The sequence below is a fragment of the Diabrotica virgifera genome, chromosome 1 (assembly GCF_917563875.1).
Source record: "Diabrotica virgifera virgifera chromosome 1, PGI_DIABVI_V3a".
NCBI classification, from domain to species: Eukaryota; Metazoa; Arthropoda; class Insecta; order Coleoptera; family Chrysomelidae; genus Diabrotica; species Diabrotica virgifera.
The window spans coordinates 90,915,501-90,942,831 of record NC_065443.1 but is presented as its reverse complement, the minus strand read 5'-3'; the positions used below and the strand labels follow the sequence as shown (position 1 = coordinate 90,942,831).

The following is a 27,331-nucleotide window of genomic DNA, read 5'->3' as shown; positions in this document are numbered from 1 at the left end:
TGTTTAAAAAAAGCTTCATTTTTGTTTTATAAAAAAATTTCTAGCATCAAAATTAAACAAGTTACGCTCAAAATAAAGTTAGTCCCTTTTGGTTTTGGTAAAAAAATTGAGAAAATCACCCCCTAATTAGTATCTTAAATGAACTTAATCGTTACGACTTCACAAGTTTCTTTACTCGTGTATATATTGTTTATATGATCTGTAAGTTTCATCGGTTCAAAGTCCTTATTATTGAAAGTGCTGTAGTTAAAAGGGGTTGAACGAATCACTGATCACGAATGTATGCAAATTTAGAAACACCAAATCTTGATCAATTTTTGTCTAACAGAAAAACAAAAAAATACATGATATTCAGAAAAGCAAATCTGACTTTTTTTGTTTTTCGAGATTTTTGGTATCTCTAACAATTTTTAAGTTATTTTGAAAAAAGCATATTTTTCAAAATTTAAATTTTTAAAATTTTTACTTTGAAACCAAATTTTTTCAAAAATAAGCACTTCGAATCGATGAAACTTACAGATCATATAAACACAATATAAGTAAAATAATTTGTGGAGCGGCAACGATTAATTTCATTTAAGTTGCTAATTAGGGGATGGTCTTCCCGATTTTTTTTTGCAAAAACAAAAGGGACCAACTTTATCTTGAGCGTAACTTGCTTAAATTTAATGCTAGAAACTTTTCGTAAAAACGGAAATAAAGCTTTTTTTAAATACTTTAAAAAAGTTATATTGGGTTTTCCCCAAAAAGTGCTTAATTTTTTGGATATTTCACGTCGAAATATTCTATTTGAAATTTGGTGAATATGAATCTATTTTTCATTGGCTATAACTCTGGTTCTACGAGATCCAGAGACCTAACGCGTACACCATTTTTTTACTTTTTTATAGGCTATATTTTTGCTAAGAACGTTTTTTTCGACAAAATACTTACTATTTGAGTTATTTGCGAAAAACCGTCTAAAAATGTGGTTATTTTGTTGAAAAATGAACATATTCACTCGCAAATAACTCGAAAAGTGTTGACTTGGCGAAAAAGCTCTATAGAACAAAAGTTACTTAAAATTAGCCAGTTTACCCATTTCCGGACTTGTTTTGGAGATATATTTTTTCACCCCCAAGAGGGGGTGAAAGTCACCCCCAGGTCAAAAGCACACATCGGCACAATATCACTTTTTTTCTTTGACATGTAAGCTATGCGTATGCCAAATTTCATGTTAATCCAAGCGGTTCTTTAAAATTTAGAGCAAAAACCGTAAAAGAATGGACTAAAGGGGAATCTAGAATTGGCGCAATCATTACGATCACGGAAGTAATTACCACATGTAGTAATAGGTGGTTGGTGTGGCCTTCTTTCTGGACATAAATGCTTTTAACTGAGCGAACTGGGAAGTAACAACTGGACAACTGGAGAAATTGGAAGTACCCCCATACTTACAAAACATAGTGAGGGAACACTTCTCAAGTAGACAAATAGGGAGGGGAGATGTTATGGAGACACCTGATTGATGGTTTAGAGAAAGATCTAGGAAAAGGGACAGAGGCTACAGCTTACGCGGATGACCAGGTAGTCCTCGTAGAGCCCAATGAAATCGGGTTTGTAATGAACACAGCCAATGCTCACTGGAAAGGGTGAAAACTTGGCTGCAAGACCAAGAGCTGACACTCGCAACGCAAAAAACGGAAGCTCTGATACAAAAAGGACTTCCTCGGCACTATTCTTCCCTCGGGAGAGAATGAATAGTGCCGGTCAAAAAGGTTACATACTTGGGAGTGTGAACATGTCAAATATACTGCAAACAGGGCCGAACAGAGAACAACAGCATTGGTAATAATTATGACAAATATATGCGGTCCCGGTACTAGCAAAAGAAAGATTGTGATGAAAGTGCTACACTCAGCACCGGTGTGGCATCAAGTAACGAATAAACAGAAGTACAAATAAATATTATGGAACGACCTCGACGGGAGCCTTACAAGTTATGGCCGGGGTACTACCAATACACCTGTAGGTAAATAGGAGAGCCCAAATGTATAGCAAGAGTTATCAAGAGAAGACAGAAGAAAGAAGATAAACCATCACTAAATGGCAGTAAGAGTGGGTAATCGCTGGAGAGCTGTATGGACAAGGACTCAACTCTGGTCGTGGAGGAGTGGGTCGACTGCAAATATAAAAGAACGATAAAAATGTATACCATTTTTATTCAGTTGCAACGCGAAGCCAAAACTGTCTTCATGTTTTACTTAGTTCAAAGAGCGCAAACCAGCACTCTAATCGTATTTATTTAACATTCCTTCACGCAATTCTTATGGGGCACGGGTTATTTAGATCATACCTCGAGAGGATACGCAAGGCAATAGATGGTAGCTCTGTGGGCTGTAGAATAAGCGAAACCTCAGAACACTGAGTTAGAATGCAATAAGTCCAATGAAAAAGAGTGGCGAGTATACAAGGGTAGACATATTTGAAGCACACAATTTTATGACCGTAGTAGAAAGGGTTGGGGAGAATGGGTTTAAAGAAATGCTGGAGGCTGTACAAAAATAGTTAAAAGAAATGAGATCTTAGAAAGAGAGAGAAAGGGTAAACACAAGTAACTAAGAGAATAGAAGAAATGAGAAGGCAAAGGGTGGCTGCGCATGCGTGAGAATGGTCTGTAAAGACGTGCGACGCGCGTAAGCCGAGAGTGGTTTTAGTTGATAGGAAGGGTATCATGGGTGCAATCGGGGGAAAGACCCTCCAAAAGGGGAAATGCGTTTGAAGGTACTCCATCTAATCTGAATCCAACTCACGCCAGGTACGATTCACCTGGTATGGTCTTTGAAAAGATTTCCACTCTCACTAACCCAATAGTTTTATGAACATACCAAAATATTTTTAATGTATGTATCGTCAAATCGTTACTGATAAGTTTATATTTCTTATACACTTAACATAATCTCTAATGATTTTAACTCAAGCTTCACCTTGTCTCCTTTTTAAATAAGAAATGTACCTTTTTCCAGTACCATGTATATATTACCAAAGACAAGGATGTCTTTACCAACATTTCTCTGTTATACTTTCTTCTTGTAATTAACACTGTCATCAATTTGTAATGTCCTAAGTAACTGAAAACCTAGTTAGGCAATAGCGCTTATACACTGTGACTAAGTCAAACGGAGATGTAACGACTTTAAAAATATAGTTTTTGGTTTAAATCCAATACTGCAGTAAAAATTATTAAATATTCTGAAGTTAATATTGTATGAAAATATTTTTAATATTCTCCTTCTCATAGGCATCTTTCAGTGCTTCACAGTTTTTCGATTTCTTTCTAACGCATTAAGTTGGAAGTGGCAGAAAAAAGGTACGTCCGTGATTAAAATCATTTATAACAATTATTCTAGTTGTTGATAGATGGCGCTATATACAGCGTGTCTACTTAAGTTGGAAACATATGGGAAACTTTTTTATTATTAATTTTACGAAAAAAAGTTATTCTTTATAAAAAGTTCTGCATGCCCCAAAACCTAATATTCAATCATCAGATATCAAATTTTCTCAATATTATACGAGGTATGTCAAAAAATATGAATTTCGGTCAAGGCTAAAGTACCTTTATTTCTCTCAATATCGAAAATTCTTATGATAAAAAGTTGTTTGCAATTAAAAACTAAGATCAAATATGCAATTAAATGCTTCTAATTGGAAAACAAATTTCTCAAAGTTATGGATACCCAACATCGTTTTTAATTATTACAAATATGATAACTCGTTTATTATTCATTTTATGACAAAAAGTTATTCTTCATAAAAAGCTTTGCATGGTCCAAAATCTAAGACACAACCATGATATATAAACTTTTATTAATTTTATACGAGGTGTGTCAAAAAATATGAAATTCGCTCAAGATTATAGTACCTTTATATTTCACAATATTTCAATTAGAAGGATGTTATTGCATATCGAAACATAGTTTTTAATTCTAAACAACTTTTTTAATAGCCGTTTTCAATATTGTGAAAAATAAAGGTACTTTACTCTTGAATGAAATTAATATTTTTTTACATACCTCGTATAAAATTAATAAAATGTGATATCTGATGGTTGCATCTTCGGCCTTAGGATATACAGAGCTTTTTATGAAGAATACCTTTTTTTCGTAAAAGTAATAATAAAAGAGTTATCGTATGTGTAATAAATAAAAACGAAGTTAGTATCAATAAATTTGAGAAAAATTTGGAAAATATTTTTTTCCAATTAGAACCATGTAATTTCATATTTGATCGTAGTTTATATTTCCAAACAACTTTTCATAACAAGAATTTTCGATATTGAGAGAAATAAAGGTACTTTACTCTTGAACGAAGTTCATATTTTTTGACATACCTCGTATAATATTGAGAAAATTTGATATCTCATGATTGAATCTTAGGTTTTGGGGCATGCAGAACTTTTTATAAAGAATAACTTTTTTTCGTAAAATGCATAACAAAAAAGTTTCCCATATGTTTCCAACTTAAGTAGACACGCTGTATATATATTATCGATCAAAAAGTTATTTATGTATTATCTATACGACTATAATCTGTACAATTTATAAAACTATACAAATCAAAGAACATACCTTTTTATAATAGTCTGGGCAGATTATCGGAGAATAGACCATTTTTGGGAAAAGTTATTTACCAGCAATTTTATTGCTGGAATCGATTCTTATGATTGTACATATATGTTAATAAAATAGGTATTCAAAGTCCGCAGATAGTGTGCTACTCTTTTTATAAACAAAATGGCGCCCGAAAATCGTGTTTTTTTCAATTTTTGCTCTGTAACTCCAAATATTTTAACTTTACACCAAAAACACTCAAATAAAAATTCACCGTAATTAAATTCTGCATAGAGACGTGTTTTTCCTGATTTACTTCCGACGAAAATTTTCCCCGGAAAATGCGGATTTTCCAACAAAATCTTTAATTTTCAACTAAAATTTTAGATAAGTAATTGTTTATTAATAATTAAATAACTCGGTATATAAAAGCTCTTTTTGTATAGATTATAATTCCAGAAGCCAATGGAATTTGAATGAACAGTTTAGCAACAATTGAATTGTTAATTAAATTTTACGGTCGCTATATTAACCACAATATTATTATACATAAGAATAACTATGATTTTTTTATAAAAAGACACTGTACCTATCTAATGTACTTTACAGAACTGAAATTGGACTATTTAAGCGGCCTCAGGAATATTTTAAAATTATAAACAATTTTTTGGCTTATAAACAAATAGAATATCTCGGGAAATATTAAATTAAATTAAATCATGAAAACGGTATTGGAAAAAAGCGGCAGGACGCTTCTTTTAAAAGAAAAAACGTTTAATTGTGATGAGTGGTTCCTGAGATACAACCGTTCAAAGTTGACCGGCATTTACGGCAAAGATATAAACAATAGGATCATAATTTTTGAACCATCATCTTTTTACTTTGGTCCTCTTTCTCCATACCAATTTTCATATCTTTAAAGTACTCATAACATATATTATTACAATAAAAACTATCGATATTACGAGTGAAAATTGCCAAAAATAGCAAAATTCCAATCAAAAATTAGGTTGGAGAAAATCTCAAAGTTTTAAAATCGGTATACGTTAAAAAAATTCAATTTCTCGGCTTCCCATGGAGCAATTTTCTTCATTCTTTTTTTGTTCCAAAATAACTCGAGTAGAGTCATCTAACTAACGCATTATTAAATGTCAAAGTTGATTTGTTTTGTTATAATAAATTAATTTAGTTATTACAACAAAATTTTTTAATTTGTTTAAATAAAGATTGTTTAAATGATTATACAGCTTTCAAATGAGAATATTTGTGTTTTTAACGTTAAAAGGTACACTTCTAGCAAGTTTTTCTAAAAAAAGTCTACAACTGGAAAAATATGTAGTTTTCTTTTCTTATAAATAAATTAATCTATTATAACAAAACAAAAGCAACTTTGACATTTAATAATGCGTTAGTTAGATGGCTCTACTCGAGTTACTTGGGAGCAAAAAAAGAATGAAGAAAATTGCTCCATGGAAAGCCGAGAAAATGCATTTTTTTAACGTAGACCGATTTTGAACTTTGAGATTACATTTTCTCCAACTTAATTTTTGATTGGAATTTTGCTATTTTTGGCAATTTTCACTCGTAATATCGATAGTTTTATTACAATAATATATGTTACAGGTAATGGATTATAGATACTTAGGTGTGGAAATATCTAGCGACAGGCATCTGTGGCAAGAATCAAAACAGCAGGCAACGAAAGCAGCGAGAATATCTGGTTTCCTGAGGGATATAATCTGGCGGAATAAATATATGAGCACCGAAAGCAAAGTCCGCATTTATAAAACATGTGTTAGACCCGTACTGACATACGCAGCTAAGACACGGGCCAAGACAACAAAGACCAAACAAATAATGAGAACAACAGAGAGCTAGGTGTTCAAGATGTAGTGAGATGGACAAGAGCGCGACGACGCATGTGGAGAGACCACGTAGATCGGATGGACCCTGAACGTATGGCGCATTGGGCGAAAACACAGAAGCCCAACACCAAGCGACCCATAGGAAGACCCAAAAAACGATGGTACGAGAGTTGGAGCTCCGGATCGCAGCAAAGACTGTAACAGAAGAAACAGGACATAGTCCTATTACAAGAAGAAGAAGAATATATGTTATGAGTATTTTAAAGATATGAAAATTGGTGTGGACAAAGTGGACAAAAACAAAAAGATGATGGTTCGAAAATTATGAGCCTATTGTTTATATCTTTGCCGTAAATGACGGTCATCTTTGACCGGTTATATCTCAGGAACCACTCATCACAATTAAACGTGTTTTCTTTTAAAAGAAACGTCCTGTCGCTTTTTTTCCAATACCGTTTTCATGATTTAATTTAATTTAATATTTCCCGAGATCTTCTATTTGTTTATAAGCCAAAAAATTGTTTATAATTTTAAAATACTCCCGAGGTCGCTTAAATAGTCCAATTTCAATTCTGTAAAGTACATTGGATAGGTACAGTACCTTTTTATACAAAAATCATAGTTATTCTTATGTATGATAATTATTGTGGTTATTACAGCGACCGTAAATTTTTAATTAACAATTAATTGTCGCTAAACTGTTCGTTCAATTTCAATCGGCTTCTGGAATTATAATCTATGCGAAAAGAGCTTTTATATTACCAAGTTATTTAATTATTGATAAACAATTACTTATCTAAAATTTTAATTGAAATTAAAGATTTTGTTGGAAAAACCCGCATTTTCCGGGGAAAATTTTCGTCGAAGTAAATCGGGAAAAACACATCTCTATGCATAATTTAATTACAGTGAATTTTTATTTGGGTGTTTTTGGTGTAAAGTTAAAATCTTTGGAGTTATAGAGCAAACATTGAAAAAAACACGATTTTCGGGCGCCATTTTGTTTATCAAAAAAGTAGCACACTATCTGCGGACTTTGCATACCTATATTATGAATATATACAATCATAAGATTCGATTCCAGCAATAAAATTGCTGGTAAATAACTTTTCCTTGTATTTTGCTAATTAACCCAGAGTAACAGGAAATAAAGACAATTTGTTATGAAAATACAATAATTGACAATATAAATGAAATAAATAAAATTGATTTGTTTTTATACCAAAATACGATTACGATTCTGATAACTGCCAGTTTTAATAAAATGTCATGCTATGATATGATTCTCTACATTCTTAAAATCATATATTACATCATTAATGAATGACACACTGAAAGACTGAGAAGAACTTTAAATGATAGTCGTATAGATATGTAATAGGTAAATAATCAGTAAATCGATAAACCTAATTTTTTTTTTTTCGATTATCCATCTATCAACAACTGGAATAACTGATATACAGTTATTCCAGTTATTATATACAGTTATTATTATACAGTTATTATATTATATGGTGTATGTATCACGGACGTGCCTTATTTTCTGTCACTTGCGTCACACTGAAAAAAGCCTCCGAGAAGAACCATACAGACCTACATTTTTCCGAAATTGACATACAAGCCCTGAAATTGTGTTTCCCTAATCTTTACCCGCAAAGTAAAAAATCTTACAGTTAAGTAAATTGGTGGTAGATCTTCATGTTTCAGGTGGTTTTTAGCTGCTTCCTGTAAAACTTCTTCCAAAACATTATTAAATGTGTCAATCATGTCAAAAACTTTGTTTCTAGCTTCTGGGCACAAGGCCGTAATTAAAAATACCAGCCGTATATCCATAAATCTGATATCGTCTGATATTTTTTTGTTCCTAAAAGTGTTATGTATAATTAAATACAGAAGACGTAACAGAAGTAGGGTACAAAAATATAGTACACAACATGTACAAAATATAGCTTAAAAATAGATTTTTAAAACTTTTCAGCTGCCCCAAGTAGAAACACTGTATATCCATATTTTTTTCAAAATCACGTTTATTACACTTTTGGATGTAGTGTTATTAGGCTATTGATTATGTTCAAAATAAGAGAGCTAAAAGGAACTACAACGTTAACGAGATTTTATTGTCGCATGTGGTCAATGGACATCCAAATTTGAAAAAACCGCGGAGTGCTACCATTTAAATGGGTGCGTTCTTGAGAAAGGGGTGAATTAGTCCCTAGGCACAGGGCGAATTAGGGTGAGGTATATGCACTTTTGGTACAAACACGTTTACAGGAAAATTGTTCCAGGGTAAATTTATTATCGAAATATCACATTCGGAAGTTAAAAATAATTTATTTTACAAAAATATATTCAAAAGAAAAGCAAGAAAAAATCACGAAAGATAGCAATTTTGTTTTTTGCCCCATAACTTTTTTCCAAAGAGGTATTAGGTCTGGATCCCGCGTATGAAAAAAAAAAGTTGATTAATAGCAAGCTGAAAATTTGTTAATAGCTTAAGGGTGTCTAGTCGGATAAACTTTTATATATGGGAACACTGGAACAGGGGCAGTTTTAATTGTGGAACAGGTTAAAAATTTGGAACGGTCAGACCACGAAAACGGCACATTTATTTTGTCCGACAGAATAGACTTAAACTCTCCGAACAGAGAATAAACTCTCATGCAAAAATCAAACTGCTATTTATCACCAAATGGGCGTTTTAATAAGTGGAACATGTAGAATATTTCAAATGACAGGAATTATGACAGGTGATAAATAGCAGTCTGATTTTTGCATGAGAGTTTAATCTCTGTTCGGAAAATTTAAGTCTATTCTGTCGGACAAAATAAATGTGCCGTTTTCGTGGTCTGACCGTTCCAAATTTTTAACCTGTTCCACAATTAAAACTGCCCCTGTTCCAATGTTCCCGTACATCAAAGTTTATCTGACTAGACACCCTTAAGCTATTAACAAATTTTCAGCTTGCTATTAATCAACTTTTTTTTCATACGCGGGATCCAGACCTATATAGGTATAGGCATTGCTTCAGTGAAAAATAAATTCCATCCTTTCTCTTTAAATTTCCGTTAGGTAGAAGTCTCTAGGTTTTACAGTTTCCGAAATAGCATTTTTCAAAGTTCGCCCCTCACAGCATTTTTTGGCCATTTTCCCCATTATTTCGCAAACATTATTCTGTAACTTTTTTATACGAATCTCTAGGTATAGGCAGTGGTACATTTAGTAAAAATAGAAGTCAATTGCCTTTAAATTGGTCTATTGTAGAAGGTTGTACGACTATTATTAAGCAAGTTATGCCTTTTCGAGGTTTTATACTTTTAAAGATTTTTGATATTTTTTATGATTATTTTTTAACTTTCTCATTATGACTTTTTTTCTTGTACATTTAGTTCCATACATTGTGGAATAAAAAAAGCTTAGTTTCTTTACTTTAAAATGGTGTATTGCAAAAAATTCTAGGACTCTTTTTAAAGAAGATATCCGTAGGATATCCAAGGGTATCCGAAATTTGAGAAAAATTTTAAAATTTTTAATTTTTTCAATTAGAACTACATAATTGCATATTATAACATAATTTTTAATTCCAAATAACTTTTCTTAATAACACTTTTCGATATTGTGAAATATAAAGGTACTTTACTCTTGAGCGAAATTCATATTTTTAACATACCTCGTACACTATTGATAAAATTTTATATCTGATGATTGCATCTTGGGTTTTAGACTATGCAGAGCATTTTATAACAAATATTTTTTTATAAAGTTAACAATAAAACAGTTCCATATGGTTCCAACTTGTGGGACCTATTGGATGTGTATATGTCACACTTTGGAAAAGCATATCTTGTTTAAAAATAGTCCCAGTATTTTTTACATTACACCATTTTAAAGTAAAGAAAATAAGATTTCTTTTTTATTGCACAATGTATATACCTAAATATACAATAAAAAAGTTATATTATGAAATTTAAAAATAATCGTAAAATATATCAAAAATCATTAAAAGTATAAAACTTTGAAAAACCATATCTTGCTTAAAAATAGTCAAACAGCCTTCTACAATAGACCATTTTAAAAGTAATTGACTTTTCTTCCTACTAAATGTAATCTTGCATATACCTAAAGCTGCCTAGAGAAAAAAGTTACAGAACAATGTTTGCGAATTAACAAGGAAAATGGCCCAAAATCGCCGTGAGTGGCGAACTTTGAAAAATCATATTGTGGAAGCTATAAATCACAGATACTTCTTCTAAACGTCATTTTATATAGGAAGGATGGAAGTTTGTTTTCTGTGAAGCAATGCCTATACCTATATCCCCGTGGAAAAAAGTTATGGGACAAAAAACAAAATTGCTGTCTTTCGTGTTTTTTCTTGCTTTTCATTTGAATATATTTTTGTAAAAAAAATATTTTTGACTGTAAGATGTGATTTTTGATAGTAAATTTAACCTGAAACAATTTTCCTGCAGACGTATTTGTACCAAAAGTGCATAGAACTCACCCTAATTCGCCCTGTGCCTAGGGACTAATTCACCCCTTTCTCAAAAATGCACCCCTTTAAATGGTAGCACTCCGCGTTTTTTTAATATTTAGAGGTCCATCGACTATATGAAACAATAAAACCCCGTTAACGTTGTAGTTCCTTTCTAAAATACATAATCAATTGCCTATATTACCTACCAGTTACTAAGGACCAAAAAAATAAAAAATGAGTAGAACCACAATTTAAGGTTGCTATGAAACACATTATGTCACATTCCATCTTCACTTTACTAATTTAATAGTATATTATTCAACGTGCATGTAATGCGAGTAGAATACTATACTGTTTCTACTACTTTTTTATTTTAATTATTAAAAAAATATAATTATCAACTACTCGAGATTAAAATTATCATTTACAAAAATAAATTGTGTTTAAATACCAGTAGCACACGGCTGAAAAATCGGTCGCCTACTATTAGCGAATACTGTCTTATGTACCTACCTATTGTAAAAAATACTGCAAGAAATAGTCAATTCAAGTTATATTCGTTTCCGAAAAACTATAAGCACAAATTTGTAGGTACCTACTGTCAATAGAGCTTTTCGTCGATTGTCATTTGTTTCGAGCTTCTGTCATATTATGTTGTATAATCTGTGTATATATACGCTGTGAGCTCGTACGTAGAGGGGATATTTACAAATTCGCGAGCGCCAGTAGTGGCAAGTCTGTAAACGTTTACCGGAAAGACATAGGTAAATGTCAAAGTGATTAATTTAAAATTAAAATTAAAAACATTAATTATAAAAAATATTAGTTGGTCAAAGCTGTGGTATATATTTTTACCTTAGATATACTTACGTTTTAAATACTGAATTTAAGTTTTTTTAATGTTCCGTAATAAGTAATTATAATTAAATCTAAAAATCTTAGCGCCATCTACACGATAATTGTGAAAGTATCCAAAGTAAGAAATTCATATTTTATCAATAGAACGTCAAAATGATTAGCAAAATCTTAAAAAAATCGATTACAATTTAATTACTTTTTTGCGTTGTAAATGTTAAGCGATAACAATTAAATAATAAATTTAAAAATTACCGGTGAAAGTTGAATTAGTAATCCGCTAGCGCCACCAGCGAAGCTCAGAGCGTATACGGATTATACGACTTATGACAGAAGCTTGAAACAAATGACTGTGAATGAAAAGCCTATGTACAACCTAATAACAAGGAAATGGCTATTATCGGTGGGTGTATTTCATAAAGTTATTTTATCGTTTTACCCAAGGTACTCATTTTATTCAGGCTGAGTCGACCTGGGGCCTATAGACATTTGAAAAATGTCTAGTTGTTCTTGCGGACGCTGGGATTTGAACCCCGGCCTACCAGCACGCGAGTCAAGCATACTACCGTCTGAGCTACCGCCGGCCCGATATTATTTTTTACGTTTACTATTCTTCATGCTTGTTTAAAAAAAATATTTTATGGATTTTACCTTTACAGTTAATGCATGTGTTTTCTTGTTAAAAAACTGACAACAAATAGCAATGAATGGGGCCCCTAAACCTCCAGTGGGACTGTCCAAAAATTTCAAAATCATCAGTCAAACTGGCAGAACCTTAGCAGAACAAACGGATAACGGAACACAAAAGAGCTTTTCACAACAGAAAAACAAATTCTATGTACGCACTTCACCTTCTAGATTCTAGATCATAATCGTTCTTTTAAGGTGACCCAGTAGCGATCAACAGGTAGCAAAAACGCGTTCCAAAATTGCGGCTGTAATTTTGAATATTTTTTCGAGATATATGGCACACGTATTCGTAATATAATAAAGAATGGCGGCACAGAGCCCAATTTGAAAAATATATTAATATGTGGAAATTATTCTGTAATTAAATACAGAATTAAAAAAACGAGCCTGTACCGCCATTAAGAAGAACAAAAAAATACACTTTCTTCAAATAAACTTTTTTATCCGATGCCTAGATTTTGTGTCATTTTGGAACTACTAAAATTTTTTATTTCATTAGTAGTTCCAAAATGGCACAAAATCTAGGCATCGGATAAAAAAGTTTATTTGAAGAAGTGTATTTTTTTGTTCTTCTTAATGGCGGTACAGGCTCGTTTTTTTAATGTTGTATTTAATTACAGAGTAATTTCCACATATTAATATATTTTTTCAAATTGGGCTCTGTACCGCCATTCTTTATTATATTACGAATACGTATGCCAAATATCTCGAAAAAATATTCAAAATTACAGCCGCAATCTTGAAACGCGTCTTCGCTACCTGTTGATCGCTACTGTTTCCTCTTAATGAACTGTTTCAAATTCTTCATATTCAAAATAAAGGCCTAAAAGCTATCTTTATTAGAATCTATGGACATTAATAAATTCCCGATTAAATGACCAACTTGAGACAAACAGTTCTTCATTCCTCAACCTATTCAGTTAGAGACTTTAAAATGCAGACACATAGTAAAATAAAACATTTGAGAAAGGCAGTCTGCCGAAACAGCTGCAGTAACATTCAAGTTATAATTTTATGAAAGTATTGGAAACAAAAGTTTTCAGTGTTTCATTGTTAGATAAAATGAACTTCCATCAAGAAATGGTCGAATCCATCGAATATTTTTATTATTTGTTTTGAGAATTGCTCCCAAACTACTTACTTATGTTTTATTCTCTTGGTCAATCCCTCCAATATTCCATTTTCTAAAGACTTCTCAGCAATTTTCTTAGAATTAAACAATATATTTGACAGACTCTTCAACACCTCTACACAAATTAAAGATTTGTTATCATTGTATTCAAAGTGTTCATTGTCCAATCCGGAATGGTGTTTGATTAAATTGATCCAATCATCACTAATAACTTCACTCAGATGTTCCTTTTCACGGCTACAAAATAAAAATGTTGATATGTTCCAAAAGCAGGGTTGAAAAAAACATGTTTTTTTAATTTTATACAAAAATCATGTTTTTTTTTGTTTTAAACGTTTTTTTTTTTGTTTTAAACATGTTTTATTTTGTTTTTAAATTTTATGTTTTAAACAAATAAAACATGTTTAAAACACATGTTTTTTTATTTTAAACATTTTGTTTTGCTTTAAACATGCGTTTTTTATTTTAAATTTTATGGTTTAAACAAATAAAACTTGGAAAAAAAACATTGTTTAGATCATATTTTCTTAAACAAAATATTAATAACTTTGATTTTAACTTTTCTTTAACATAATAGATAAAAGAAAACCAATTGCAATTAGGAGCTATTGCCTGGGGGAACCCAGACTATTTACTATTTATAAATTCACATTGCAAGTTGACCATTGCAATAGCGCCTACTGTAAGTTATTTTGTGGTGTTTAGTGTTTTTTTGAAACATGCAAACGGCGAATTTTGTACGTGATACTAAGAAGCTTCAAGGAGTGTATGGAAATGGCTTTGATCATTTCAATAAAGAAATGGAAATTTTCAGAAAATAAATTATTATCCAGAAGCATTGCCAATTATTATTAATTACCAGGCAAAGTGTGTACTGTAAGTTTTTTGTGGTGTTTAGTGTTTTTTTGAAACATGCAAATGGCGAATTTTGTATGTGATACGACGAAGCTTCAAGGAGTGTATGGAAATGGCTTTGATCATTTCAATAAAGAAATGGAGATTTTCAGACAATAAATTATCATCCAGAATCCTTGCCAATTATTATTAATTACCAGGCAAAGTGTGTACCCTTTAAACCATATATGTTTTCTAAACATTTAACCAAGAATGTAATACTATAGACATGGTGGCGTTCTATGAAAAATATAAATACCTACTACGGGATTGGAACCTGCTCAACAGCTCCACACAGCTAATGCATCGTCAGCCAACATAGAAAGACTCTTCTCAACATACGCTTTACCATTCCAAACTACGTAATCGGCTAGGCAATGTTAACCCTCCGTTAGTCGCTAGGATAAACGGAGCATCAAGAGTCGCTACGGTGTCAGAGACCGACAATTTAAAAAAAATAGTTATTGCTATAAAATTCATACAAATATTTTATATTGTGTATTATAGGAATGATTGAAAAATACTTTTGAAAATGTTTTATTGAAAAACAACAGATATAAAATGAAAAACCCTAGTATAACAATACACATATTGTTATTTGTAATATAAAAATATTCGCTAGGAAATATTTCCCATAATTCCAACAAACGTTTTTGTTCGGCTTCAAGACATCTATAAATAAGATTTGACCAAAACTTACCGATAAAATGCAATAATAAGATGCTAAATATTTATCTGAACTGAAAGTTATGCCAATAAAGTAATATCCACACCGTTAGTCGCTACGGAGTCTTGCACCGAAAATAGCTATAAAACTCGCACAACTATAATACCCAAGTAGGTAAGAATGTATACTAACACGAGGTTAGTTGATAGGAAGAGGTACAGAAAGTGGCGATAGAAAAAACCAGTTATTTTGTGAATCCCGAATGAATAATTCTGTCGTCGGTGTGTGACACCGATAGCGACTAACCGATGGTTAAAGTTGGTTTCAATTTTTAAAGAGAATTGCATCAGTGATGATGTGACTGATCAGATATCAGATCGATAATTTTAGATTATAAGATTACTATGAGACTGGAACAGTTTTGAGAACAGTTTTTATTAACTCTTGTATACAAAATGTTTTAAGCTTTCCATTTTTTTTACTTAAATTCCGTTTATTAATAAATAAATAATATGTACGTTAAAAAGTTTGTATAATGTATTTGAGAATTTTTTTCATATTTATTTATTATTTTAGTATAGAAAATGAAGAAAAAACGCTTGTTTAATTTAAGTGTTTTAAACAAGAACAGTTTTAAACATAAACAAATGTTTAAAACAGTTGTTTAAAACGAAACAACCCTGTCCAAAAGCTCATTACAAAATATTTTACCTTAAGATTCTCACTGCTATAAAACAATTTTTTGTAACAATTGGATCATCAGAATCTTTGGCAATATTGTATACAACAGTCCATACATTTTTCCTTTTTTCGTCATTGGCCAACTCAGGAAAACTGAATACTTGTAGTGACTGCAAAAAACAATACAATATTAATGCCTGGCTGCACCAACAAATCTTAAGCACCAGCTTAGCCCAGCTCAGCTTCTAGATAGAGCCGTTTTAAGTCTCACTTATACACGTTGCACCATACCTTTCGATTCTTACCTAAGCAATCTACATGGAAATCCATTGTGGGAAGTGAAAATTGATCTAAGACTCAATGGTGTAATAGGTATGTAAGCTTGTGGTGACACTGACTTTGGCAAGTTGTCATTACAATCATAAATGAATTTGCTTTAATATAATTTAATATTTAAAAGTTTAAAAGACAATTCAAGTTCTTATAATAAGAAATGTAAAGCATGAACATTTAATTGTCGATTCTTTGTTTTAGGTTAATATTTCATTAGTTAATATTAGTTATGTAAAAATTAAATAAACTTTGTTTTAGACGAGAATCATATTGTGTTATGCTTTAGAAAAAAATCCAATCTTATAGGTATATTTCGTAAGCTGAGCTTAAAGCATGTCTTAAGATCTAGTGGTGCAACCAGGCATTAATCCTTTCTGTGAAGTGAGTATACTGGTAACTAAACAGTAAAATGTATTAGTCACAGTCAGGTACTTAATTTGGAAACAACTTTGTTTCTAAACGCATTTATCACCGAAGAGCTTAACCCTCTAACTGGCAAGATTCTAAAAATTATTCTATTTAGCTGGGTATTTTTTTCAAGTTTAATAATTATTAAGAAACCTAGACACGCTATTAAAATTTAATTATCAATTTTTGTTTGGCTTCCACGTAAAATCAGGTAAAGGGGTTCTCATGTGCCTATTGCCGGTTAAATAAGTAGAATTTTATTGATTTGAACGGTTTTTATTAAAATTAACTTAAAAAGCAAACAGAACGGAATATTTGTAATATAAGATGAAGTAGTTCTCTCGGATGAGACTCCAACAAGAGTCGAAAATCGTCGATTCAGAGTGCTTGCACTGCGATCCGTATTCTAAGTGAAAAATAAGATTGTTTTGCCTTGGCATTGCAACTGAATAAAAATGAAATTTTTATTTTATTTTTATATTGGTCGTTACTTCTTTGAGTAACTAGGTCCATTTTCTGTTGGAATTAACCAGCTGAACAGACGGGGTCGTGAATTGTAAGTTTTTTTGAATTCCCTCTTGTCTTCTTCGCTTCAGCATCTATCTGTCTTGGAAAATTTTAGAAGCCTTGGAGGTGTTACCAAGAAAATGGACCAATAAGTTTTCGATTTAAAAATCTTTTAGTAATACAGTATTGCCTAAAATAAACAGTACTGAAACTGAAGCACAGATGTATCTTTGTGCGCGCTGTCATATTCAAATTAACTTGTATAGACCTGTCGAGTAATCTTTAAATAATTACCTATTAAGGCCTAATTGTTAAAAATGGTGTTTAATACAGAGGAGAACGTGTTTCTCGTGGAGCATTATTTTCGCTCATACGGAATCGGCCGACGTAATAGTGCAAGTCTGCTATACGTGTGTGATCAATGCACACAACAGTTTAATAAACGTTGTCCAAGTAATATTGTAATTTTAAAGGTTGTTGAAAATTACAGTATTAGAACGTTTATTAAACCGTTGCGTTGTGTGAATTGATCACACACGTATTGGAGACTTGCACTATTACGTCGGCCGATTCCGTATGAGCGAAAATAATGCTCCACGAGAAACACTTTCTCCTCTGTACTTAACACCATTTTTAATAATTAGGCCTTAATAAGTAATTATTTAAAGATTACTCGACAGGTCTATACTAGTTAATTTGAATATGACAGCGCTCACAACAATACATCTGTGTTTCAGTTTCAGTACTGTTAATATTGGGCAATACTGCATTTTAATATTTTTAAATAATATTAATATTGCTATCAGGATTGAAAACTACTTCATCTTTCAATTGCCAGATGACGCTAGTCACCTAGTCCATTCACGTCAGTTGCGGTGTGGAGGATAAACTCTCGGTGTTGATCACTTGAAGTATGGAGAAGCAGGCCTACGTTCTCTCCGATGAGACTCCAACAAGAGTCGAAAATCGTCGATTCAGAGTGCTGGCACTGCGCTCCGTATTCTAAGTGAAAAATAAGATTGTTTTGCCTTCGCATTGCAACTGAATAAAAATGGAATTTTTATTTTATTTGTAATATATTTTTATGGTGACAATTATAAATACAGTATTTGGCATTAGAGCAACATAAATGAATATTACATTAGTTACACACACACACACACATTGAGTTTTCGACACTTTGCAAAATTTACATTTTTTTACCATCCTCTTTGCTAGGCCACAGTGGAAAGTGATAAATACTGTCGAAGCGAATGTCATCAATGGGATATTTAGCTTTTTTTCCAATCTGTTTCAACAGAATCCATAAGTTCTTGGATTTATTCTTCGGTCATTACAGACAAATCAAACTTTTTCTTTCTCTAGTTGATATTGCCTGCTATTTCCAGAAGCAAAAATATACAAATAAGTGATCAAATGTTGGAAAACAATAACACAACAACACACAACAATCACAACAAATTGAGACGAAACTTCCCATAAACCGGCAAGGGGTCCCTCAGGAACCCTTTCTACTTTCGTTTCTAAAGCACACTCAGAATATTTGTTTCGTAATAATTCCAATATATAGTGAAACTCGAAGCCGTAAACCACTCATAAAAATATGTTTTCACTAAATGCAGATTATTTGCAGTATCAAAATTTTACTTCGAAAAAAAAATTATGAGAGATATTTGTTCTGCGTTCACCTCAAACTGTCGCACAAAACTGAGGCAGAAATGTAACTATACGGCGTAATCAATTTAGAATGCGTTTAAAACACCTCTAGAAGAATTAGAGAAGAATATTCAAAACAGTTTCAGGCTACAATAATTTTACCTGTAGCTTAAATAAATAATAAGCAGATAGAGGGTTAAAAAGGGCAATAGACAAAGACAAGGCGAAAACGGCGGGTCCGTTGGGAAAAATATTCCCATGAGATTTTTTTGCATACTTATTCACATTCGTGAGACATCCCAGAAGAAGGTTCAAGAAGTCGCCCAAGTGAAAAGTGGTTCAATTTTTTTTAACAATTTTTTTTTTAATTAAATTGCAAAAATCAATATTCTTGGCTTGGACATTTTTTTTTTTAGGTTTTTTGACCATTCTGGATAAAAAAGATCTCTTATAATTTTTCTCTAAAGTTGATGTTTTTTGAGATATAAGCAATTTAAAATTTAAAAAACGCGAAAATGACCCTTTTTAAGACTTAATAACTCGGTTAAAAATTATTATTATGAAAGTTAGAAAGTAACTAAATCAAAATTTAAAGCCTCCGCTACATGATCCTGAAGAAATCTGTGTTATAAATTTATTACTAAGCTGTTATTTTTAATTAATAACAATGGGCGGTTATATCGTATTGACGCGGCTGTAAATGTGAGTGCAAGTAAGATGCACAATTGGACTGCCGGAATGGCATCTCTCGCACTCAGCATTTACGGCCACCTAACACGTGCATGGCGCTCATTATTATTACTTAAAAATAACAGCTTAGTAATAAAATAATGACAAAAAATTCTTCAGAATCTTGTAGGGGGGGGGGCATTAAACTTTGATTTAGTCACTTTCTGACTTTCATAATAACTTTTAACTTTGGCAGAGCCAATTAGCCAGACTTGTTTGTGATTGATTGCAGATTCATAGTCATAAATTTCTTATTCCATAACATAAGTACATACTACAATATTATTTTTAGATACATAGGTACACTGTTTTTTTTTTTATTATTTTACTGTGTTTTTTTATTAAGCCTTGAAAATCGCCATTTTTCGTTTTTTTCAATTTTAAATTGCTTTAACTCGAAAACGATCAACTTTAGAGAAAAATTATAAGAGACCTTTTTGTCCAGAATAGTCCAAAAAACGTAAAAAAATTGTTAAAAAAAATTTGGACCACTTTTCACGTGGGCGACTTCTTGAACCTTGTTCTGGGATGTCTTACGAATGTGATTATGCAAAAAATCTCATCGGTATATTTTTCCCAACGAACCCGCCGTTTTCGCGTTGTCTACAAGGGCGTTATGAAAAATGGAAAATCACAAGGGGTAGATGAAATCATAACAGAGCAAATAAATCACTTCAGACCAAAACCGAGACAATGTCTACACAATTTGTCACTGGTATAAATTATACATACTTATGCAACTAAAACAGTATATAGAAGAGGGATATGAGCAGAGAGATAGTGGGGGAAGCCCCCATGGTGGCATACGATACAATAAACGACAGAACCCAGCTAACTAAGATCTACAACACTGTGCTGGACTACGACCTAGTAAATATCTTTAGGTCATCACTATGCAATAGATACTTCTATGTTTTAAGCCAGGCAAAAAATAGTTTGAAATCTAGCTGCTAGGTTAGATACTAATGGACTTAATTTTCCCAACAATATAAGTGACTATTTCATTCGTTAAAAAAAGTTGAAAACATCAACTACCTTCATATCTTTTAGTATATTTAGTAGTTATCTTAACAGCCACAAATCGACAACCCCATCGAACAAGGTTGTAACTCAAGTTAGATCTATTTTCAGATTTCAACACGGGCGAATTCAGCAAAAAATTGCACACACATCAGTATAAACGAAATAGTTTATTTCTCAATAGTTTGGCTAATACTCCATTGAAAAAAGTTGTATTTTAACTTACGTGTGCCATTTTGGCGTGAAAAAGGCAGTAACACTGAATACTGGCTATGTTAAATATTTACTTTCTTTATACTTGATGATTAACAAGGTTTTTAAAAGAGTTACAACTTTGTTGCACATATGTTTAATTTATAAATTTATCAAACATACAGGGTGATTGATTAGTAGGGTAAAGCTCAATAGCTCCGCTATAGTAATAGATAGCAATAAAAGTTAATAACAAAAATTTTAGCCACCTTTGAGCTTCACATTACAAAATTAGTTAGAATGTTACAGGGTGTTCGATAACACAGTGGCAGACCAAGCTTGTTTTTTTAGATTGAACACCCTATACTTTATTTTAAATTCGAAATCCTGTTAACTTCTCCATCACAAAAATATAAAGGTTTGTTATGTTATACAGGGTATTTACAAAGTTATAACCAATTTTATATGAAAATTGTAACAAGTTCAACTCCCTGTATAAATAAAAATAAGCAAAACAACAATGGTTTATTAATGCCATATTTTTTAACGTATTGTCAAAATTTTCAAGACTGGTCGATATTGCTAATTTTCTTTATATCAAATACAGGGTGAGTCAAAACGCAAGTACATTATTTTCTCAGTAATTTTAAATGGAACACCCTGTATTTTATATCACTATTGAAAAGTACCATTACCGTACTTTAATTTTTAGATAACATTCCCTATGTCTAAATTTATTAGTTTTCGAGATATTTTCATTTTTCAATGGACCAGTAGCGTGGCCACCCAAATCACCAGAATTTAATAAACTGGACTGATTTTTTTGGGGTTACGTTAATAATGAAGTTTATAAAATACCTCCAACAATAAGGGATGAGATGAAAAATAGAATACAAAGTGTATTTCGATGTGTTAAATTACAAAGGCTCCGTAGAGTAAGTAGCTCATTCAATGATCGTTTTTAGGCGTACATAAATGTGTTAGGAGATAATTTTGAACACCTTATGTAATTAAATATTAAAGATATTTTATTAAAAGTAGCTTCTAATGTTTTCAAACATGTTTTTTGCAAAATGTATTACTGATAAATTATGTTTTGTTCTTTATTTGTTACATTTACATACAAAAGTAGTGTTTAATTGTCTTCACAAAATATTGTATTTTGTGTTTTTTTTGTTGTAAAATTTATTACTAATTTTCTTTGTTTATTTGTTGCATTTACATAAAAAGATAGTTTTTAATTGTTTCAAAAATGTTGAATGTAGTGGTTGTGTTTTTGTTTGTAAAATGTATTACTAATAAATTATTATTTCTTTATTTACTACAGTGTTACAATGATTACCGGATTGATAATCGGTAATCTTCAATTGTCAATTCAGTCATGGCTTACTTAAAATTTAGGTAAATTGAAACACCTAAAATAATTTGCTCTGAAAAATGAAAATATCTCGAAAACTAATAAATTTGGGCATAGGGAATGTTATATAAAAATTAAAGTATGTTAATGTTACTTTTCAATAATGATATAAAATACAGGGTGTTCCATTTAACATTACTGAGAAAATAATGTACTTGCGTTTTGACTCACCCTGTATTTGATATAAAGAAAAAAATATGGCATTAATAAACCATTGCTGTTGTGCTTATTTTTATTTATACAGGGGTTGAACTTGTTACGATTTTCATACAAAATTGGTTATAACTTTGTAAATACCCTGTATAACATTACAAACCTTTATATTTTTGTGATAGAGAAGTTAACAGGATTTCGAATATAAAATAAAATATAGGGTGTTCCATTTAAAAAAACACTGTGTTATCGAACACCCTGTAACATTCTAACTAATTTTGTAATGTGAGCTCAAAGGTGGCTAAAATTTTTGTTATTAACTTTTATTGCTATCTATGACTATAGCGGGGCTATTGAGCTTTACCCTACTAATCAATCACCCTGTATAGTGCATCTCTTAAGTCAATCTATCTATCTAAAAGAAAAAAAGTGTTAAAGTGATTTTTTAATAATATATTGTTACTATGGAACCCTTACAATTTTGAACATCTTTAACAAAAAAATACTTGAATCACAGAATATATCTCTGCTTGGATCTTCCATAAATAATAAACAATAAATAACTTTTTATTAAGTTCACATCTTAAATCAATTCTTTATCAAATACACTTTCAATATTATTTAATCAACAACTCAAAATATTCCCGATGCCATGTCAAATATTTAGAACTGTCACTGTCTTGACTCAGTGCGTTGTATGACAAAGATAGCGAATGTATTTAAACGCAGAATGAAAGACTAAATTATTATCTAGGGCCGAAAGTCCCTTAGAATAAATAAAAAGTTTCTTTTAAATGAGATATTTGAAATTAAAAATCACACTACATTTTCTCTTAGTTTTTCACCCCTGTAATTTATTAAAATAAACATAGAAGTTTTCAGGGACTTTTGGCCCTCGGTAAGAATGTAATCTTTCATTCTGCGTTTAAATTTTTCAAAAATACTTATTAGTTTTCTCAGGATTCGAAAAAAATGAATCCCCATTTGAATAGCATTGCAGCCGAAAATACGTACCCACCCATCCGCTTAACATAGCGTAAGTAATCAGTTGTTTGTTTATTTTATTATTTGTCTGTCATAATAAATATAATATAATGTCAAACCAATCAAATACACTGCTCAAATCTTACTAAGAGTCGTATCAGTTTTTTTTAGGACCCAGCTGTACATCTAAATTACCTACAGTTGTATACAGTATTGTTTATTTCTTGGTAAAAAACTCAGTCAAAGTGAAAAAATGTTTGTTTTATGTGACGAAAATCAGTCCAGGTTATCGGAGGCCGACTTATCGGGGTTCCACTGTACTTAAATTTCATTCAAAGGCAATTTTACTCTTACAAACAATAACTCTATAACTATGCATCCCATATGAAAAACATGACTCAGAGATGCCACAAGTGAATTGACTTGTAAAATCTGGGAAATACAATTTTATTTATGGAAAATGTGGCAACAGAATGTAACTTTGCTAAATATTTGGATAAAAACAACTCGAAGTGTTAATAAAAAATAAAACAAACGGATTGTTAAATAAATAAATTTAGTTTTTTTAAATATAATTTGTCCTTTAATTGTAATTCCAAAGTCATTTAAAATAAAGATACTGAAACATAGGTAGTTACATTTCTTTGAAAACATATTTATAACATCTATATTCATATGAATTCATTAAAACATTTATCGATTTATTTAAACAATAGTTAATCTTATAATCTCACCTTTTTTACAAAGCTATCAATTACTGTAGCCCAAGTATCTTTTTCAGCTAATATGATAGCATCAATGTCCGAAATGTTGTTAGCCATTTTAATAATTCCAGTATGCACTATTATTAACAATACAACTTTCTAAATTAATTATTTTTCTTCCCGACAAATGATTTTTGGATTTACCTAATTTGGAAAACGTAAATAAACATTTCCAAACACAGCTCATATATATTTTAGACTTAGACAATTTGACATGGGACTATTGACAATTGACGTTGACACTAATTTCAGTTGTTCAATGTTGGTGTTTTCCAGTGATGTGGGAGGGAGTCCCTCCCACATCACTGGTGTTTTCCTAATAACCGTGGGTGTTTTCTATTTTTTGCCATTGGCTCCGTGCGTCTCCCCTCTACTTACAGTCACGTGACACGCTGATTTTGTAAGGACGTTTTAACATTGAGTCTTATTGTATTCAACGTACCTTAGAAGATTGAAATTGGACCATTTGAGCGGTCTCAGGAATGTTATAAAGAAACAATTTTTGGCTTGTAAACAAATAGAACCCCTCAGAAAATATTAGATTAAATTAAATTAAGTTAACGCTGTTGAAAAGGGCACGGCTTCTGTGCCCTTTTCGAAGAAAAAAAATTGAATTGCGAGGAGTGATTCCAGGTATAACCGGTCAAATTTGACCGACAGAGTTATAAACAACAGGATTTTAATCTTTGAACCATTAGATACCTTTTAATTCCGGTCCTCTTTGTACATACAAATTTTCATATCTTCAAGACACTCATAACAAAAAAGATTTATGTCACTGTCACCAAATTATTTAATTATTAATAAATAATTACATCTCTCAAATTTTAGTTGAAAATTAAAGATTTTGTTTGGAAAACCCGAATTTTCCGAGGAAAATTTCCGTCGAAGGAAAATAGAATAAATTATCAATGTGCAGAATTAAATTACTGTCAATTTTTATGCGAGTGTTTTGGTTTAAAGTTAAAATTTTCGGAGTTATAGAGCAATAATTTAAAAAATATATTTAGGAGCGCTAATTTGTTTATAAACAAAATAGCACACTTTCTGTGGACTTTGTACAGCTATATTACTAATATAGGAAATCTTAAGATTTGATTTCAGCATGTCCAACAATAAAATAGCTGGTAATTAATTTTCCTTGTTTTTTACTAATTTTCCCAGATTATTACCTTACATCTTTCATTGAGTTGATGATTCATGTTGTGGACATTCTCAATTATTATATTTCTAATTTAATACTATTCTATCTAATTCCTCAAAACAAGCAAATTTCAACTAAACCCAGCCATATTAATACCTTTTGCTTTAGTTTTCCTTGCAAGAAATAAACAAAACACATCTAAACTAAACCTAACCTCGCTTTTGGCCATTCATTCAACTCCGTGTCAAATAATTTCGACATCGAAATTATATTATCAACACCCTTTTTAAAGTCGCTATTAATTTCGATAGTCGCTATTTCGTGACGTCATTTCGTTAGTTCAACTAAAATCCACAAGGCTCGCACAGTCGCATTTGGACGTCGCCATATTGAAAGCGACTTGTTTAGTGCTTAGAATATAAATAAATAGGAAGGAGTGTGTCATATATCAACAACCTTAGAATATAAATAAACAGGAAGGAGTGTGTCATATATCAACAACACCTAAAATTTCTAGCGGAACCGGCCATCTTGAACGTCTGTGGATGACTCATAAGTTTTTGTCAACGAGGTAGAAGGTGTTTGTGTATTGGATCAGCTGTGTGCATAGGCGTACCATCTGGTAAAGCTCCTGTATATGCAATCAATTAACTGAAGTTATTAGTATAATAAAATTTTATTTAACTGACTTTTCAACAAAATATTATATTAATACGTATTTTCTCTTGATCTATAGCTGTTTGTTTAACATCAAAGATGTAATAAAATCGTTAAGAATTTCTTTTCTTTCCTCTTTCAAAGGTACGTCACTGGAGATAGAAAGCAAATCTGACAGCTGATCGCCATTTGCAACCTCCTTCCTGGCTCGGACTCATTTCGCATTGTACTCCTTCCTAGTTTCTTTATATTCTAAGTCAACAACACCTAAAATTTCTAGCGGAACCGGCCACCTTGAACGTCTGTGGATGACTCATAAGTTTTTGTCAACGAGGTAGAAGGTGTTTGTGTATTGGATCAGCTGTGTGCATAGGCGTACCATCTGGTAAAGCTCCTGTATATGCAATCAATTAACTGAAGTTATTAGTATAATAAAATTTTATTTAACTGAATTTTCAACAAAATATTATATTATAATACGTATTTTCTCTTGATCTATAGCTGTTTGTTTAACATCAAAGATGTAATAAAATCGTTAAGAATTTCTTTTCTTTCCTCTTTCAAAGGTACGTCACTGGAGATAGAAAGCAAATCTGACAGCTGATCGCCATTTGCAACCTCCTTCCTGGCTCGGACTCATTTCGCATTGTACTCCTTCCTAGTTTCTTTATATTCTAAGTCAACAACACCTAAAATTTCTAGCGGAACCGGCCACCTTGAACGTCTGTGGATGACTCATAAGTTTTTGTCAACGAGGTAGAAGGTGTTTGTGTATTGGATCAGCTGTGTGCATAGGCGTAACATCTGGTAAAGCTCCTGTATATGCAATCAATTAACTGAAGTTATTAGTATAATAAAATTTTATTTAACTGAATTTTCAACAAAATATTATATTATAATACGTATTTTCTCTTGATCTATAGCTGTTTGTTTAACATCAAAGATGTAATAAAATCGTTAAGAATTTCTTTTCTTTCCTCTTTCAAAGGTACGTCACTGGAGATAGAAAGCAAATCTGACAGCTAATCGCGATTTGCAACCTCCTTCTTGGCTCGGAGTCATTTCGCATTGTACTCTTAGAATATAAATAAACAGGAAGGAGTGTGTCATATTGGCTCCGTGCGTCTCCCCTCTACGTACAGTCACGTGATACGCTGTCAGATTTTGTAAGGACGTTTTAACATTGACTCTTATGGGATTATTTTGTTAAACTTGAATATTTTAATTTGTAGTGATAATAACCGAATACAATTGTTAGAATTCATTAGTTATTAATTTGTACTGTAATTTATAGTGCAACAAAATATTTTATGCCAAGTGCTTATGCAAAGATGCAGGGATGTTGACTGTGAAGTGTATATTTGTTTTATCGACTACAAAAAGGCGTTTGATAGAGTAAAACATGATAAACTCATAAACATCTTGAAAGAAGCGGGAGTAGATGATAGAGACTTGAGAATCATATATAATTTGTATTACAACCAAACTGCCAATATTAAAGTGGAAGACCAATTAACAGA

General features: G+C 31.5%; 1 protein-coding gene across 1 annotated transcript in view; it reads right to left on the bottom strand.

Annotated features, from left to right (window-relative positions):
• Positions 1 to 24,227, bottom strand: part of LOC114329734 (synembryn) — a 46,224-nt gene extending 21,997 nt beyond the window's left edge. The window contains exons 1-4 of the mRNA XM_028278930.2: positions 23,981 to 24,227; positions 15,878 to 16,017; positions 13,615 to 13,842; positions 8,129 to 8,321 (exon numbers count right to left, since the gene is read on the bottom strand). Coding sequence (XP_028134731.1) covers positions 8,129 to 8,321; positions 13,615 to 13,842; positions 15,878 to 16,017; positions 23,981 to 24,067 — 648 coding nt within the window. The 5' untranslated portion in view covers positions 24,068 to 24,227. The remainder of the gene's footprint in view (positions 1 to 8,128; positions 8,322 to 13,614; positions 13,843 to 15,877; positions 16,018 to 23,980) is intronic.
• Positions 24,228 to 27,331: the final 3,104 nt, after the last annotated feature.